This window comes from Saccopteryx bilineata, chromosome 1 (genome assembly GCF_036850765.1).
Source record: "Saccopteryx bilineata isolate mSacBil1 chromosome 1, mSacBil1_pri_phased_curated, whole genome shotgun sequence".
In the NCBI taxonomy this organism is placed as follows: domain Eukaryota; kingdom Metazoa; phylum Chordata; class Mammalia; order Chiroptera; family Emballonuridae; genus Saccopteryx; species Saccopteryx bilineata.
In genome coordinates, this window is record NC_089490.1 from 32,473,896 (window position 1) to 32,492,688 (window position 18,793).

The following is an 18,793-nucleotide window of genomic DNA, read 5'->3' on the forward strand; positions in this document are numbered from 1 at the left end:
GCTACAAAATAATCAGAGGGATGTAAAGTACAGTATAGGGAATATAGTAAATAATACTGTAATAACTATGTATGGTGCCAGATGGGTGCTAGATTTATCAGGGGGATCACTTTGTAAATTACATACAGTTATCACTATGCTGTATATGGGAAACTAATATAAGATTAAATGTCAACTCTATTTGGATAAAAATAATAGAAAAACATAGAAAAGGAAAATTACTTTTTCACAAATTCAAACATATTTAAATTTTTAAAAGAAAAGTGATGTTAAATACAATAAGCATATTCTAGTAGCAGCCATTTTTTAAATCATTTTACTATATGATATAAAATGTTATGTTTTTAATCCTCAAGGTTTATTGACATTTTCTATTTTATTATTATTTATATAATAATTCAATCAGTTATAATAATTCTAGAAGACCAATTAGAAAACTATTAGTCTCTCTGTAATAAATTAGCACTAAATAACTGTCGCCTGACCAGGCAGTGGTGCAGTGGATAGAGTGTCAAAGTGGGATGTGGAGGACCAAGGTTCGAGACCCTGAGGTTGCCAACTTGAGCGTGGGCTTATCTAGTTTGAGCAAGGCTCACCAACTTGAGGCAAGGTCGCTGGCTCAAGCAAGGGGTCACTCAGTCTGCTGTAGCCCCCTGGTCAAGGCACATATGAGAAATCAATCAATGAACAACTAAGGAGCTGAAATGAAGAATTGATGTTTTTCATCTCTCTTCCTTCCTGTCTGTCTGTCCCTATCTGTTCCTCTCTCTGATTCTGTCTCTGCCACAAAAATAAGTAAATAAATCAATAACTGTTTTGAAAGGATCACTTAAATAACTTTTAGTTAAACTTCTATATGTGTGGTATAATAAAGATTTTCTAGTTTTTGTTCCTGGTTCTTGGCTTAGAGTTTCAAAAATACTTGGATTTCCTGAGTGGACATTTTTTGAACAGGAGTGTCTTTGTTATGACAATCAGGTGACTCATGATGGGCTCCTTGATAGCTTCAGGACCTGGGGCTGGCCAGAAGGACCAACCACAAGCTTAGAAACTTGGGCTACCCCAAACTTTTGCAAGGGGAACAGAATGGGAGTTTGAGTTCATCACATAGCTAATGATTTCATCAACCATGCCCACATAGTGAAACCTCAATAAAAACTCTGAACAATAAACTCAGTGGTGCTTATGGGTTAGTGAAGACACTGATACGCAGAGAGGGTAACATGCCAAGAATCTACAAAAGTGAAAAAAAAAGGGCATGGAAGCTTTGGACACCCTAACCCCACCCCAGACATCATCTACGTGTGCCTCTTCATTTGGCTGTTCCTGAGCTGTATGTACTCTTCCTAGCAAAATTGTGACCTTAAACATTGTGCTTTGGGTGAGTTCTGTTAGTCATTCTAGCAAATTATCAAACCCGAGTGGAAGGTATGGGAACCTCTGACTTTTTAGCAGGTTGATAAAAAATGCAGGTGGCTCCGAGACTTGCAGGTAGCATCTGAAGCAAAGAGCGGGGCCAGTCTCATGAAGAACTTTGCCTTTAACCTGTGGGGTTGACACTAATTCTGGGTAGTCAATGTCGGAATTACACTGAATTGAAAACCCCCTTGCTGGTGTCAGAGAATAGGTGCCACAGCAGAATAGGTAAATAATGATCAGTATAGAGTAATAATATGTGTCAGCAATAATGAGAAAATATTATGCTTAAATGAAACACCTAAGTGGTAACCAAATTTGTTACTGAGTCTGTCCATGTGACATTCAACTACCAGCTCAATTCAATTAAAATAAATCAATTTAAAAAATAATTTAAAAATTTCTATGAGTATTTAGATCTAGTTGCATAAAAATTACAATAACTTTTACCAAAGTAACTTTTCCAGAGGATTTCCTTTACCACCCACATAAATATACAAAGAGGAAGCTTCTGGGCCAGTTCTTCCTACTGCAGAGTAGAAATATGGCAGGTATCCAATGTATGTGAATAGTGTAAGTGGTAAGCCTGGATGATGTAGGAACAAAACCTACTTTCTAAGTCATCATATTTCATTGCTTACACATCTTTCTGGCATCAGCACATCTTGATTTCATTTAACCAATTTTTTCAGCCATCTACAAAATAAAAATGTAAGGCCTTTACAACGAATTATTGGGAAAAATAAATCCAGATATAAACAGTATGTCTACAGGATTGTTATAGCAGCTCCAATTATAATGAAAGTAATGTTTTTCAGCTTTCTTGCATTGTGAACATAATGCTCCCAGTATTTCAGAAGCAAGGGGTCTCTTTATAATGGTCTTGGCCTCACTATGCCAAATCTTTAGCATGTGAACGGAAGCCAGATAAATCAAAGATCCAAACTACACCATGTAGAATGCCAATGCTAGTTTCTTTTCCATTTCCTAAAGCATAGGACGACTAAGAATTTAGAAAGAGAAAGTCCAGCTAAAAATATGCTTACCCTTGAGTTTTCAAATGTGTAAAATATAAAATAAGTATTTGGTCTTGATTCCTTGATTCAAATCTACATAAGGCAGCACTGAATTGATCTGAAACTGATTTTATGGCAAAGAGAAAGCCTTACATAAAATTAAAGGACTCAAAGGAATTAAATCAACTTTGGACTTTGCCTCTTTCTTGCAGGACACAATTGAGAAAGCTTACTGGTTTCAAAATAAGAAAAGAACCTACTATTATGTTAAAAGAGCTAAGACAAAAACTACCAGAACACAAAGCACTGTGATTATACCTGCTATCTGTAAATCTCAGGTGGTGAAGGATACAAAATGGATGGATGGCTGATGATAATTACTGGAAAATTACACTCTGTTATTGAGTAAAATTACTCATTGCGAAACTTTCATTTCCAGGTAAGTCATAATGCGATATTGGTTTTCGTACCAATCTGGTATTCAGACATATACAAACTGAAATACCAAACTCTGGAATGTGAGCTATTTTTTCTCTGTTTCCCATTTCAACTATTGAATGAGCACTGTTGGGCAGATAAAATGTATTATGCTCACTTTGTTAAAGAGGCCATTGCCCAGGTGATATTAATGTGTGTTGAGAATTGTTGTAGCCTGAGGCTTGGTTTTGGGATTAAGCCTGTCCCACCCTTTTTGGTGTAAGGTGGTACAATCCTATGATGCCTCAGAGAAGTGACTTTGTATTAGAGACTTCCCTATTATGTATATTGGATTAAGGGTTTGGATTTCTACACTATAAAATGGGAATGAAGCGGGAGTTTGGTGCTTGGTTCCTGAGGTTAGCATGAGAGAGCAGAGAGAATAGAGCCAGCAGCGGGAGGAGGCCACGTGGAGAAGGCCAGGAAAAGCAGCCAAGATGGCGGAGTACTGAGTGAGATGCCAGTTTGTACAGAGTTTGTATCTGGGATAAGGAAGGAAATGGGGAACTGAGGAGAATAAGGCTGTTGAGCTAGAAACCTTTGATTCTAGGAAACTCGGATAAATCAGTAGCTTTGTGAGCACTGAATGTGACTGGGTTTTGGAGCCCAGTGTGTATTTTTACTTGCCTACCGGGTGCAAGCTAGATTAAAGACTATGGCCCACCAGTTTTTGGCTCCATGGTTTCTTTACCGACTGTCCGAATCCAATGCGAACCTGCATGAGCCAGGCAGCTCTGATGCTGGCCCTGGCCGTGCCTCCTGGCTTTACATTTGGCGTAGTCTGTGGCAGGATTCGGAGATCGGTATGGAGCTGCCATCTTTGAGTGTTGGAGTAGAGGACTGGCTAGTGTTAGGGTTCCCCATGGCTGTCCTCTTGGGGATCGTAGGCTGGCTGACTTTTACAGCCATGCGTGAGGAAACCGAGAGCTCTGTGGAAGAGGCTGCCCGGGACCTGCAAACCGAGCAGTGGAAGGAGTTGGAGCAAACACAGGAGAAACCGATGCTGACCCTGGAGCTGGAGGAAATGCTGGAGGAGGAGGCCAACCAGGTTCACGAGATTCGCCTGGAAATGGAGCAAACACTGGAGGAGGATTCAGAGGTTCGTGAGTTGCAGCTTGCCCTGGATGTTGCGGAGAGCCAGCAGCGGCAGGAGGCCGGGGCTGAGGCTGAGGCTGAGGCTGAGGCTGAAGCCGGGGCCGAGGCTGAGGCTGAAGCCAAGTCCGGAGCTGCAAGGTCTGCGGAGCAGAAGGCGGCAGTGGACGGAGGCTCGAGCCCGGCAGCCGGAGCTGGTGTTTTCAGTCCCACTTTGGAGGATGAGGAGAATCGGGCTGGAGTTGCAATCCGCAGTCTCCATAAGATGAGAGCCCAGCTGGAAGGAGCACCTACTGCGGCCCCGGTAGGTCTGCGATTTGGGGACATAGGGCTGGACATGCTTTCCGGAGCAGAGATGGAAATGCTGACTGCCATTGCCACGTGCCCCTCTTTGGGACAGTGTAAGACCTGCCAGGACGGCAGGGATGAAGGAGGTGGCTGATGCCCCATGTGTGTGGACTGATTTCCTGGACTACGACCGGAGTGGGCATTGGCTCCTTTGTTGGATGGACTTACGGATTATGGATTTTGGACAATGTGAAATACCCTGATGGGGGTGGGGGGTGGCTTTGCTGGAAGCACTCCTCTGCCCCGGGAAGCCTTTCCCATAGGCCTAGGACATTTTGTGCTTTGGGCAAAGTGCTCAGAGACTGGTGAAGTGTACCTTTGTAATTGTTGAAACTGTATGATTTTTGCTGTTGTAATCTGTATAATGCCTAATTTCCTTGCACGAGGATGCTGGTGATGTAAATTGGTGGGTAGTAAAGTGAGCATAGGGGTGGATTGTTGGGCAGATAAAATGTATTATGCTCACTTTGTTAAAGAGGCCATTGCCCAGGTGATATTAATGTGTGTTGAGAATTGTTGTAGCCTGAGGCTTGGTTTTGGGATTAAGCCTGTCCCACCCTTTTTGGTGTAAAGTGGTACAATCCTATCATGCCTCAGAGAAGTGACTTTGTATTAGAGACTTCCCTATTATGTATATTGGATTAAGGGTTTGGATTTCTACACTATAAAATGGGAATGAAGCGGGAGTTTGGTGCTTGGTTCCTGAGGTTAGCATGAGAGAGCAGAGAGAATAGAGCCAGCAGCGGGAGGAGGCCACGTGGAGAAGGCCAGGAAAAGCAGCCAAGATGGCGGAGTACTGAGTGAGATGCCAGTTTGTACAGAGTTTGTATCTGGGATAAGGAAGGAAATGGGGAACTGAGGAGAATAAGGCTGTTGAGCTAGAAACCTTTGATTCTAGGAAACTCGGATAAATCAGTAGCTTTGTGAGCACTGAATGTGACTGGGTTTTGGAGCCCAGTGTGTATTTTTACTTGCCCGCCGGTGCAAGCTAGATTAAAGACTATGGCCCACCAGTTTTTGGCTCCATGGTTTCTTTACCGACTGTCCGAATCCAATGCAAACCTGCATGGGCCAGAAGGCTGCTGTGATAGTGGCCGTGGCCGTGCCTTCTGGCTTTACAAGCACAAAGCCATCACCACTGTGTATTTAGTACTTACAGGTTAAAAGCTATAAAACTTTGCACATTTCTATTATAAAAGTTTCTTCCTTCTAGTACTATAAGTTTTCTTAGCCTGGATATTTCCATGGTCTAATCCAAAAATGAATTCTAAACTGTTTAGTTTGATATTTTCAATTTGGAAACAATAAATTAATAAGCATTCTTTTTAGCAGACATTGGCTTCATTATAATTCAGAGGATACATTGATGTACCACCTTCTACTCAGTGGTCACAGACATTATAAAACAGAACCCCCCAGTCAGCCTCGTGATTGTTCTGATACCCATATCTGCCAGGAGGGAAGACCCTAAACACGAATGAAATGTCTCCTTGGAACTCAATCGGTCCCCTTCAGTGCGCTTCACCTATTCAGAATCTCTCATTTTGCTCCAGGATCTCCTCCTGGCCCAGAACTTCTCAGGATTATTTATGACTAAGGACAGTATTCAAAGATGGCAACACTTAAAAGATATAAATTATATGAGTGATGTTTCAGGTATTTCACATGGCTTGTTCAGCTTCCACACTAAGCGCTTCCTGCCTCTGTATGATGGTAGAGATTACAGATTGGTTTCTCCCCTACAACCATGATTTGATTTAAAAATACTTAAGGCTAACCATTTTAACCCCAAAACATATGTATATAACACAGAAATGCCATCTTTTGGTGGATGGCATTCATTCTTGATGAAAGCCTTCTTTCTAAAGCTAGAACATTTTATTTCCTTCTTCAACTGTCTATTATCTATTTCTGTTGCCCTTGATATATTCCTTTCTTTTTTTTCTTTTTCTTTTCTTTTTTTTTTAGAGAGAGGGATAAATAGGGACAGACAGACAGGAATGGAGAGATGAGAAGCATCAATCATTAGTTTTTCGTTGGGCATTGCGACACTTTAGTTGTTCATTGATTGCTTTCTTTTTTTTTTTTTTTTTACAGGGACAGAGAAAGAGTCAGATAGAGGGATAGATAGGGACAGACAGACAGGAAGGGAGAGAGATGAGAAGCATTAATCATCAGTTTTTCGTTGTGACACCTTAGTTGTTCATTGATTGCTCTCTCACATGTGCCATGACTGCGGGCCTTCAGCAGATCGAGTAACCCCTTGCTGGTGAGCTTTTTGTTCAAGCCAGATGAGCCCGTGCTCAAGCTGGCAACCTTGGGATCTCGATCCTGGGTCCTTCCACATCCTAGTCTGATGCTCTATCCACTACGCCACCGCCTGGTCAGGCTTGATATATTCCTTTCAATAATCCCATCCTTATACTAATACTTAACCAAATTCTCTACTTGTCTAAGCTATTTTTGTAGTTTTTATAAATATAAAAAACCATATGAAATTATATTAGAAGACAAAAATCCTTCTAATTCACAAAATGAGAATAGCAAAGATTACTTATTTTAGAAGCTACCACAAACGATTCATCCAAAAATCTAAGACTTTTTTTTTTTTTATTAAACTTGACCTGATTTGGCCTCAATAAATTAGAAGTCTCTCTCATAGTGACCTAACATTTTCTATAAATTAAAACAGCATTTTACTCCTCATTACTAAGGTTTTTATGTCTTAAATACTCAGTTATATATTTTTTTTTAAGTGAGAGGATGGGAGTTAGATTCCTATATGCACCCTGACTGGGATCCACCCAGCAACCCCTATTTGGGGCCAGTGCTTGAATCAATCAAGCCATCCTCAGTGCTTAAGGCTGACACCCTTGGACCAACTGAGCTATCCTTAGCATCTGGGCTTGATGCTTGAACCACTTGAGCCACTGGCTGCGAGTTGAGAAGAGAGAGAAGAGGAGAGGGAAGAGAAGAGAGGAGAAGAGGGAAGAGGAGAGAGAGGGGAAGAAAACCTGATGGTTACTTCTCATGTGTATCCTGACCAGGGATCGAACCCAGGACTTTCACATACCGAGCCAGATGCTGTCTACTGAGCCAACCAGTGAGGGCTTCAGTTATCTTTTTAAACTTAACATTCTTTATGTATTTTTATATTAAACTTCCACATAATTCACTTATCTCCACATAAGTAAATGAAATTCAGTTTAACACAGTGTTATTTTGTTTGCATCATTTAAAACATCTTCAATGTGTTTAAGAAAAGGAATGCAGTCTAGATTATAAAAATAAAGAACAGGAAGGATAAGAGAAGGCAGCTAAAGCTTTGAAATGGTTACCTTAGCAAGATGGTGAAAAGCTCATTAAAGAGGAGACAAGCTTTTTCATGTTATAAAAAGTTATAGAGAGAAACTTTCTTCCCACTTTTTCCAATTTTTAAAGGTCTATTTACAGTGTTTTCTGTAGAATTTATGTAGTCCTACCGCAAAATCAATAGCATTAGAAAAGTTATTCACTACCATGTTCCAAAGAGTTGGAAAACATAACATGGGTGGATTACCCATCTTCTTTTTGAAGAGAAGAAACATACATTGATTCTTTTGAAAAGTGCCATGATTAAAGGGCCTGTGGTAAGACCTTTCTGAAATTTAGATATAGGTTCACATTCATAACTCGTTCCACTGGACCATTCCATATTCCCACAGTGTTGCCTTAATGTCAAACCTCACACACTACTGTTCTGTTCAACAGCCATGACACAGCCAAATTCATGCTTCTTATTTTGAAAGTTCTGTGTTTTTAAAGAGTTTGATCAATGCCTTCTACCCATTAAGTCAGCAAGAAGTATTTTACTAAGACCAGTTAAAGGAATGAGGTAAAGGCAGGCAAGGAAGGGGAGTAAGAGTGGGGGGAGGGGGCACATGACACATATAGAAGAGATAAGTGCTCCCAGGATTTATGGCTTATCACAACATCAATAACAAAGAGAAACACTACATACTGATTAGTAACATTTCTTAAAGATGGCTTTACCCTCCTTTGACATAGCGCAAATTATGTAACTTTTTTTTCTTTTTATGGCCAATCCTGAGGATGAGCTTCTTCTTTGAACACTGCCTTTATGCTTTATCCCAAGTATAAATGCATTTCTCTAACAAGTGTTCAACTTAAACTCATAAGTGTACATAAGCCTCAGGGTACTTGTTAGAAGACAGAATGGTATGTAACTAGACTTTTTTCTTTAGACATTAAAAAGTGAGAGAGTATCTTTTATATTTTCTGATACTTAATTAGAGAATTGTGCAAATATTTCAAAGTGTAGATAAACAAAGGTCAGGAGAAAGTTTGAATAAGGTACACAGTATAAAATCTGGGTATAACAGTGAAAGATCCATTTGGAAAGTACTTAACACATTTCTAAAAGGAAATGTTGACAATTCTTTGAGAGAATTTTCTAAATTTGCCTGGAACCATTGCCAATTTTGGACTGATGACTCTCTTGGATCCAGAAGACTATGGTATTAAAAACTTCTCATTTTACCTACCTTTAAATTATATGTGATGAAAAAAATTAAATAGAGAAAACTATTTTAAGTATTTTTTGTCTGAGAATTCATTTGATTTTAAAATATATATGTGACCAATTTTTATCTTGTCTTGGTTTCATTTGCTTTGATTTTTTAGAAGTGTAATGTATAATGGATTTTGCCAGTATAGACCTAGGAAAGGAAGGAAAGATAGGATCAGAGTTAAATGTAATAATGTATAGAATACACAAATGTCTAATATACTTTCCTACATATCATGAGGCTCTCCATAAATAAAAATAGTTTAAAGCATTTAGTTTCTATTATGTGTCTCCCTACACAGTGATGAGAGTCAGTTGGTTCACACCAGTTTAGCCAAACCAATACCTACCTAATTTTTTGTTGAGTTCAGTGAGCCAGTTGTTTAAATGGCACTCGTAATCAGGGTTCTCTCTAAGGTGGGTGCCTGGGCAGCGCCTAATGTGGAAATCACAAGTTTATATTCCTTACTCTTTTTTAACATTCATCTGTGCAACAGCATATTCTAAGCACGCATAGTGATGTTCATTCTGCCCATAGGTGAAAAAAAATTTGACAGAACTATGCTTGTAATATTTACTTATTAATTTCATAAAACTCATTATACCTTTGTAGGATTCCTACTCCTACAGTGAAAAGATGGTTAAGGATAAATCACACAGCTGACGATGCTCAGATAAAAGTGAGAAACTCCAAGTTAGGACACCAATCAAGAAGCAATAGGGAGGCTGACCAGATGGTGGCACAGTGGATAGAATATTGGCCCGGGACAAAGAGGACCCAGGTGTGAAACCCCGAAGTCGCCAGCTTGAGCTTGGGCTCATCATCTTGAACACAGCTCATCCAATTTGAGTGAGGGGTTGCTAGCTTCAGCGTGGGATCAGAGATGACTCAATGGCTGCTGGCTTCAGTCCAACGTCGCTGGCTTGAGTCCAAGGTCACTGGCTTGAGCAAGGGGTCAATCGCTCTGCTAGATGCCCCCTGATCAAGGCACATATGAGAGAGCAATCAGTGAACAACTAAGGTGCTGCAACAAAGAATTGATGTTTCTCATCTATTTCCCTTCCTGTCTGTCTGTCCATATCTATTATCTCTCTGTCTCTGTCTCTTTAACCAAAAATAAAAAAGAGAAGGAAGCAATATGGAAATATCTTAAATAAGAATTTTATTGTTTTTTTCAAGTATTAATATTTTTATTAATATTTTATTATAAAACTCTCTTATAATCTAGTTTTTGTAACTCTTTTATTGTTCTTATTTAAGTATTAAATGCATGAAATAATAAACTACCTTTCAGTATAAAGTATTTTCATATTTAAAACGGTCATTAGGGCAGAGAACCAGAAATATTTGTCCCTACATATATACTTGGATAACCTTTACACTAAGAGGTAAATGGGGATATCGTCACCCTCATGTTACAGATGGAAAACTGAAGCATAGAGAAGTTAGGCAACTTGCCAGAGAACAAACAGCTGGAAGATGGCAGAGGGCGCTTTGAATCCGCAGTCTGCTGGAATGATAAATGCAACGGATTAAGAGGGCAGGTATGCCAATTGCAGAAAGAGACTGGAGCGTCTTGCCAGATGAGTCTCAAGAAGTGGGGAGGCAGCAGATCACAGGCACTCATCAGCCCTTCACAGCAGTGTCCTCTTTTTCCTAAGGACTCTGGGAAGTCATTTAAAATTTTGTTTTTTTTTAGCAGGAAAGTACACGATATACAAGCCTATTACTTGACTGGAATGTGGAAAACAGATATCAGGAGGCATAGTGGATATCAACTAGTTAGGAGATGTTTACAGTGTCTTGTCAGGAGCTGTTATCTGGGTCTAGGAAGATGGCTTGGGAGATGAAGAGATGCTTTGGGGAGGCATTTCACATCCTAAAAGCATTCACTTTCCTCAAGCATTCCCTTTCATTAAGGTACATGATCTGCTGAGGCTAATTAATGCAACTGAACATGGCACTACAAACAACTAATTTTAAAAGGTTCAAAATTCAGCATAAATGCTGCTTTCTCCAAGTTTTCCCTGGGTTAGATGCCTCTTCTAAATGCTCCATTTATCACCTTTCATAGTGTTTTAAAAATAGTATCTTATAATAATCTTTTACTACCCATCCCCTCCATGGAACCAAGAGCCCTTTGAGACCTCTGTTCCATTTGTTATGGAAGCCCCGGGATTTGATGCAATGCTCACCTGGTTAGTGGATTTTGAATGGAAGAAGATAGTATAGCAGCATCCCACAAGAACAGTTAATTAATTCTATAAATTTATGCCTGGAAAAATCTCTAGCATACATGCGTTTAGGTAAGATTTGTGGTACGTGGGTGTATATGTGTGTGGCAGAAAGAGAGGAGTTAAGATATCCTTACTTTTTTTAAAAAGTCACCTCACACTACTTAATAAATCACTACAATTTCATAGTAAGCATTGTTTTTGTCTCATTTGGTCTAATTTTTATCTAAATCAAACATCCCCTGTTGTCACACACCCATAAGCCCTTTTCTCGGGCAAAATACTTCCACACTTTCGTAAAAGATTCTCTATTTCATTGAACTGGATAAAATTTTTAAAAAAAATTTATGGAGAAAAGTCCTTGGAAGAATGATTTAAAATTGTGAGTTACAGAATGAACAATAGAGAGAAATTTGTGTCCATATACATTCACTCTATATAAACAATAAAAAACATTGCGTAAAAAAATTCATATAGTTTTCTAACTACTTGACCTGTTTCCAAAGTCAACTGGAAATGTAATTTGTTGTATAAACATTTGTTGAATTTACTGAGTGCCTGTTACATGCAAATTTCTATGAGTGACAGTATGGGGACTACAAAAGTAAAAATAAAAATTTTATTCAAAATAAAAGAATGTCCCTTCAAAGTAGATGAAATTCATGTGTAAGTATATATAAATATATTCTATATTCTAATGACTTGAGAAAAAAATAGAGGCACCTAAAGCAGTCATATCCTTCATATAATGTTCCCAGTCACAAAGCAGTACCGTAATTACACCAAAACAAACAAACAAAAAACTTAAAATTTCCTGAAGGGAAGACTACATTTTCTAATCCAATATAACAACAGAGGTAAGTACTAGAATTATTTTAACATTGCTAGAGAACATATTGCATAGTTTATAAAGGACTTATTTTGAATTGTAGCAGATGTAGATTCTAACCCCATCCTTTAATTATCATTTAGGGCTCTCAATTTACTTATCGATAATTGAGGACAAAAATGCTCACTTTGACTAGTAGGAATAGAAGGAAATGATGTATATTAAATGTCTAGCCAGTACCTAACTCACAACAGCAATTAGCCATAATGGACTGACAGGCAGATCCAACATTACAGCTGTCTCTAGAGTTCAGCTATGGCTCCTTCAGAATAAGAAATTTCACACATAAATTAAATGTACAATTTCAGGAATTTATGCCAAAAATAGTAGAGAAACAGGAGTTAGGAGGCTGAGGATGGGAGTGGGCTTCATTTTTATGTGTGGTTCCCTTACCTGAGATTTCTTTCTCGGGATGGAGGAGGGATGAGGAGGGAAATGATATTTCCAGCAAAGCCATAAATATTGAGTGTAGTACCTATTAGACTAGAGATTTTCAACCAGTGTGACACAAGGCTTTTTAAAAACATAAAATACCTAACTATTTAGTCAGGTGCACTGACCTCTTTTCCCTTAGATTGTAAAATTAAAAAAGAAAGTGACAACAGCCAACACAACGATAGTCATTTGGTAGGAATACCCAGTTTTGAACCATAACTATTGATATATAGGTTATATAAGAGAGTCCATCTTATTGGTCATGTTGCAAAATAAGGTGGCACCTGATTGGTTAATTTTTTTTGTATTTTTTCCCCCAGTTAGAAGCAGGGTGGCAATCAGATAGACTTCCGCATGTGCCTGATGGGGATCCACCCGGCACGCCTACCAGGGGGTGATGCTCTGCCCATCTGGGGCATTGCTCCACTGTGGCCAAAGCCATTCTAATGCCTGAGGTGGAGGCCATGGACCCATCCTCAGCACCCAGGGCCAACTTTGCTTCAATGGAGCCTTGGATGCCAGAGGAGAAGAGAGAGATAGAGAGAAAGAAGAAGGGGAAGGGCGGAGAAGCAGATAGTCATTTCTCCTGTGTGCCCTGACCAGGAATTAAACCCAGGACTTCCACATGCCAGGCTGACGCTCTACCACTGAGCCAACAGGCCATGGATGATTGGTTAATTCTTGGTACCAGAAATCCTTATATACAAATATAGTCATCTGATTTTTTTAAAAAGTCACTTTGGAGCAAAAAGGGTAGGTAATTACTATTCTTATTTTTATATATGTAAATCAAAATTTTATCTTTTTTTGTCAGAGCAGAAAAAATTTAAAAAAAAAATTTGATATGGCATAGAATTTTAGTAATTAGTTCATATGTGCCATAAGATGAAAAAGGTAGGAAGTAACTGTATTAGACTATATAAGGGCTAAATATAATATTAATAGACAGGTTATTTTATAAGCCAACTAATACGGATCTATTTCATGTTACATGGAGTTAATTACAGGTGTTTTGGGAAAAATTTGGACCTATGCACCTACAATAAGTGTCTGGTGTCCTCAAGTATGTGGTGATCCATATAACACCTAGGGAAATATCACTGAGCCCTGTGAACTCCATCACTTCTCTCTGTGTCTTCTTAACACCCTTTATCTGGAGAACTAAAGAGATATAGCAAAGAGAATGGCCTGCTATATTTATTTTCATAGAGCACCTATTTGATAACATTTATAATAAAATGTCCGAGATGCTAATAAATCTTTGAGGTGAAACATAGCTATGGTGAGAATATGGCGCAAGAACAATTGAAAAGCAGCTGAAGTCAAGACATAGTCACCCTTTTATGTAATCAACTAAAATGGTAAAATAAAAAAAATTTTTTTTCAGTCTAATATGGTTATTTAGAATTTTAAAAGCAGGTCTAAGAACCAAATTATGGACTATAAAATACATGTTATATTTAGTTAAGATCTGCTACTAAGCATCTGTGTCTGGAAAAGAACCAACATATTTTCGATCATCTGTAACAAGTAATACCAAGAGAAATAGTGCAGGGATAATGGCCCTCTAAATATGATATATTCATGACTATCCAGTCAAAGAGGGTGTTTCCATGACTGCATGCTAATATTTAAATAAACGCTATCCGCTGAAATTTAAACTACTGATTATAAAACTGGTCTCTTCAATATCTTTACTGCCAACAAGCAGATGAGAAAGTACTCAGAGGACTATGTAAGCTTTTACAATGACAAAAACCCATAATAATAATTTTTAACATCTTTAGCTTAAAAGGAAAACTCCAAGAAAAATAAATACCAAATATATCTAAATGTCATTAATGCTTACAAAGTTAGTATTTAACTGTCCATTTACCTGGTAGCACTTTCTAAAACAAGAGCCAAAAATGCCTGAAAGTAGCTAGAAATCCTTGTAACACTAAATCTCAGACCTTCTTGGAACAGAAGCTATGGCTGAATTGATGAACCACAACGGAGAATTAACTGTGTGGCCATCATTTTACTGCTCCCTACTTATTTCATCAATAAATGACATTTTCGTTTAAATAATAAAGCTAGCAATTTTTAAAAACTAGTAATAGAGAGGAAAGGACTTTAGATTTGTTTTGTAATTCTAATAAGTAGATAAAAATTCTAGCTAGTTATAATGCTGAGAAATACCCATTCTATGGATTGTTACTTTGAACATTTTACATATGCCAAGATTAATGCTGACTATGAGAGTATTTTATTTCAAAAGAGAATCTATAATAAGAGATAGAGCTATGAAAAATAAATACTACTGGCGTTAGTTCTAGGATAGTTAAATATATTTCAAATATATATTGCTCACTGGATAGAATGTTGGCTCCACGTCTGGATATCCTGGGTTTGATAACTAATTGGGGAACAGAGGAGAAGCAACCATCTGCTTCTCTTCCCCTCCCCCTCCTCTTCCTTTTCCCCTCTCGCAGCCAGTACCTCAGTTGGCTCCAGTGTTCACTCGGGGTGCTGAGGATAGCTGGTCTGGTCTGAGTGTCAGCCTCAGGTTCTAAAAATAGCTCAGTTGATTTGAGCATTGGCTCAAGACAGGGGTTGCTAGGTGGATCCCAGTCAGGGTGCATGCAAGAGTCTGTCTCACTATCTCCCCCCACACACACTTAAAATTTATATATATTTCAAATACACACTTAAGAGCAGTTTCACTACAGTGGTACATTGAGATACAAACAGAGCAACATACAATTTTTTTTTAAGATACGAGCTGCAACTCAGTCCATATTTTTGGTTGAGATTCGAGTGAAATTCCGAGATATGAGTCGTGATTCAGGATGCTGCTGTTAGTTGGCGTGTTGGCTCACAGGTCCAGTACCGGCAGTTTGATATAAGAATTGACTGACTTATGAGCTCAATTACAGAATGAATTAAATTTGTATCTCAAGGAACCACTGTATTTGGTAAAATAAATTTTCAAATAATACACAGTAAAACTTTAGGAAAAACAAATCGTCTGTTTTCTCAGGCATAACAAACTAAAACATGAATACATGAATCCAATTTATTAAAGTGAAAAAACTCAATGGTATGTCATTTTCAATGTTTACATTGGCTGCAAAATTCCCATTGAATTTAAGAGGAGTTCAGTATACACATATGAAGTATGATCTTTTAAAATTTAATTATTTCTCACTTAATCATTCCTCTTCATGATGGTCTGGCTTGATATCAGAGAACAATGAAAAGGTAGAATACATCTCACAAACTGAAGATAAAGAATAATATGCTTCCTGATGAAAAAATAATATTGAACACACAGTTTTGAGACTTCTCATGAATATACAAGTAAAATTAGACTGTCCTCACCTTTGGAAGTTATTTAAAGTAAATGTTTTCAATGTGAAATTATTTTAATGAGGAGAGGGTCAAAAAGAGTTCTGAATGATAGTAAGGATTTATAGTTATATACTTTCTTTTAAAAGTATGACATAGTAGTTGTAGATATTCCTAACATTTGGGGTCAGGATGTGAGGCCAGGCAAAAGGGTAAAGATGATTTAAAACCAGTAGATTAATTTACTTTTAGCCAATTATAATTAATATCACATCAAGACTGTTTACATTTCTGCTGTCATCCATATGCATTAGCACCAGGTTAATGTTCAAGCCATGAACCAAATGATTGCTTGCATAAATCTCCACTGTTGTTAGATAGCAAAGTCCATTGCCCTATTCTTACTTCCTGGGAATAACCTTTGATCTTCAGATCAACAGTAAAATAATTACTGATTTTGGCCAAATGGGGATTAGTCATTTCTGTTCTGAGTAGCTAGCTGCACAGCTGGAAACAGATGTGCAGGTCTCCTGCACAGATCCTAAAGAATCTTCCCCAAACGTTTATATCATGTTTGTCATTCGTTTATCAGAGGCCAAAATGTTTCTCTTTTGTAAACGTGTGTAAAACATTCTCAGAATTTCAAAGAATAACAAAGCAGGGCTGAATGTGGCCGAAATACAAAAAGGAAATCTCCCATCTGTCCAAATAAAACAGTTGTATTATCAGAAATGAAGGCTCAAAACAACACACACACACATTATTTAATATAGATTTTCAATAATTTGTCCAAGGAGAGATACTAATACAGAGAAAATGCCAAAAGTTTAAACAAATAATGAAAAAAGATTTAATTTTGAAAATATTTTTAAAATGTATTAACTTAGGAAGTTAATTTTTATTGTTAAATTTGTTTTTCTTATTTCCCTTCTTACGCATCAATATTATTAATATTTTTTTTTGTATTTTTTGTATTTTTCAGAAGTTGGAAACTGGGAGGCAGTCAGACAGACTCCCGCATGTGCCCGACCAGGATTCACCCAACATGCCCACCAGGGGGCGATGCTCTGCCCATCTGGGGTATTGTTCTGTTGCAACCAGAGCCATTCTAGTGCCTGAGGCAGAGCATAGAGCCATCCTCAGTGCCCGGGCCAACTTTGCTCCAACGGAGCCTTGGCTGCGGGAGGGGAAGAGAGAGACAGAGAGGAAGGAGAGGGGGAAGAGTGAAGAATCAGATGGGTGCTTCTCCTGTGTTCCCTGGCCGAAAATTGAACCTGGGATTCCTGCACGCCAGGTTGACGCTCTACCACTGAGCCAACCAGCCAGGGCTTATTAATAATATTTTTAAGGAAAATTATCAACATAAATACAATATCCCATGAAAAATTTTATACTTATTATTGATATCTTTAAATATCATTTGTTTAGAAAAGATTATTGATTTATTTATTCAGTAAATATTATTTAGAATCTGTTAAGTGCTAGCCAGAGTTCTAGGCATTGGGTATACAAATGTGGACCAAACAATGTAAGTAACTCTATAGTCTCATAAGAAATGACAAATCCCACTGAAAAGAGACAAGCAGAAGCAAAGTTAATTTCAACTAATGACTGATGCTAGAATAACAACAAAACCAAGTGAGATACCAACTGAGAGTGCCTGGGGTGTGTGTACAGCTGCTTTAGATAAGGGACCTGGTCAAAGAAGACCTCCCTAAAACTAACGTCCGTGGTATAAAACTTAATGATGAGAAAAAAATAATCATGGACCTTGGAGGTTATGGTAAGGAACACTGATTTTATTTTCATATATATTGGGGTTTTTTAAAGCACATTTTGAATGTTTTCCCCTAAGGAGCACTGATAACATGAAAAAAGCTAGAACTTTCTCTCTCTCTCTCTCTGTCTCTCTCTCTCTCTCTCTATATATATATATATATGCATATATATATATAAATTAATAAATAAGAAAGAAAAATAGGTACAATAAGGCCTATACTAACATTTAAAAATTAATCTAACAGACTCTTCTTGTTTTGAAAAAGAAATATGTAATCCAACTTTTTTCTATTTCCTTAGGCTATTGTCAAACATAAAGCAATAGGGAAATTTCAGGTTAGATTTCACAACTGTCAAAAACCTCTCGGGGCTGATTTTTACATTTTATTGAGTTTGGCTCCTGGATTGTCTGATTTGACAGAACTGACAGTACTCAGGTATCACACAGACACAGACTAAATAAATTTGCAGTATTTCAGGAACTCTATTGTTTTTATTCCAGTTGTTCACTTGGAGCTTAGCCCCCTTCTTGCTCACTTGAGAAATGATCACACAGAGGTCACACCTCACTTAAAACTAGCTGATGATTGACATATTTTTTTAAAACCCAAGCAATGTTTCTGACGAAATGGATAATATTTTACTAAAGAATTAAATAAATATCATTTTAATGTAGCTTCCCAAATTAACTTTATGCTGCTTAAAATCCAATACATGACTTGTAAAGACAACTAGAAAAATACAAAGAAAATCTGACATGCAATTCCACCACCAAGACATAGCCACAATTAATGTTTTGGTGTCTACCTTCCAAATATTAAGCCTTTTAAAGTCTACCTACTCTCTTAATACTTGCTTTTTTAACTTAATTTTCAGAGCTTCATATTCTTCTAAGGCACAGAACTATTAATGATAAATGATGAACCACAATTATATAACTAATATCCTACTACCAGACCTTTAAATGGTTCTAAATATTTTTCTCCTAGGGAAAGCAGAGGCAGTAATCTTCTTAACGCTAATCTTGGCAGTGATTTTTTGGATTTGACACAAAGAGAAAAATAAAAATAAACATCAACAACTAGGAAATCAAACTAAAAAGTTACTGCATATCAAAGGAAACCATCAACAAAATGAAAATGCAACCTATTGAAATGGGCTAAAATAATTGCAAATTATACCTGATGAGAGGTTAATTTCCAAAATAAA

General features: G+C 37.7%; 2 protein-coding genes across 4 annotated transcripts in view; both read right to left on the reverse strand.

The window, feature by feature from the left end:
* HMGCLL1 (3-hydroxy-3-methylglutaryl-CoA lyase like 1) overlaps positions 1–18,793 on the reverse strand; it is a 326,458-nt gene that overhangs the window by 294,604 nt on the left and 13,061 nt on the right. The window contains exons 1-2 of one of the 3 annotated variants that reach the window (XM_066252811.1): positions 9,267–9,339; positions 2,058–2,112 (exon numbers count right to left, since the gene is read on the reverse strand). The exons of the other annotated variants lie outside the window; for them this stretch is intronic. Coding sequence (XP_066108908.1) covers positions 2,058–2,072 — 15 coding nt within the window. The 5' untranslated portion in view covers positions 2,073–2,112; positions 9,267–9,339. Of the gene's footprint in view, positions 1–2,057; positions 2,113–9,266; positions 9,340–18,793 lie in introns of those variants that run through there. 3 annotated transcript variants of the gene reach the window in all.
* Positions 9,297–18,793, reverse strand: part of BMP5 (bone morphogenetic protein 5) — a 174,197-nt gene continuing 164,700 nt past the window's right edge. Inside the window, exons 7-8 of the transcript XR_010728200.1 lie at positions 9,522–9,895; positions 9,297–9,352 (exon numbers count right to left, since the gene is read on the reverse strand). The gene's annotated coding sequence lies outside the window, so the exon portion shown is untranslated. The remainder of the gene's footprint in view (positions 9,353–9,521; positions 9,896–18,793) is intronic.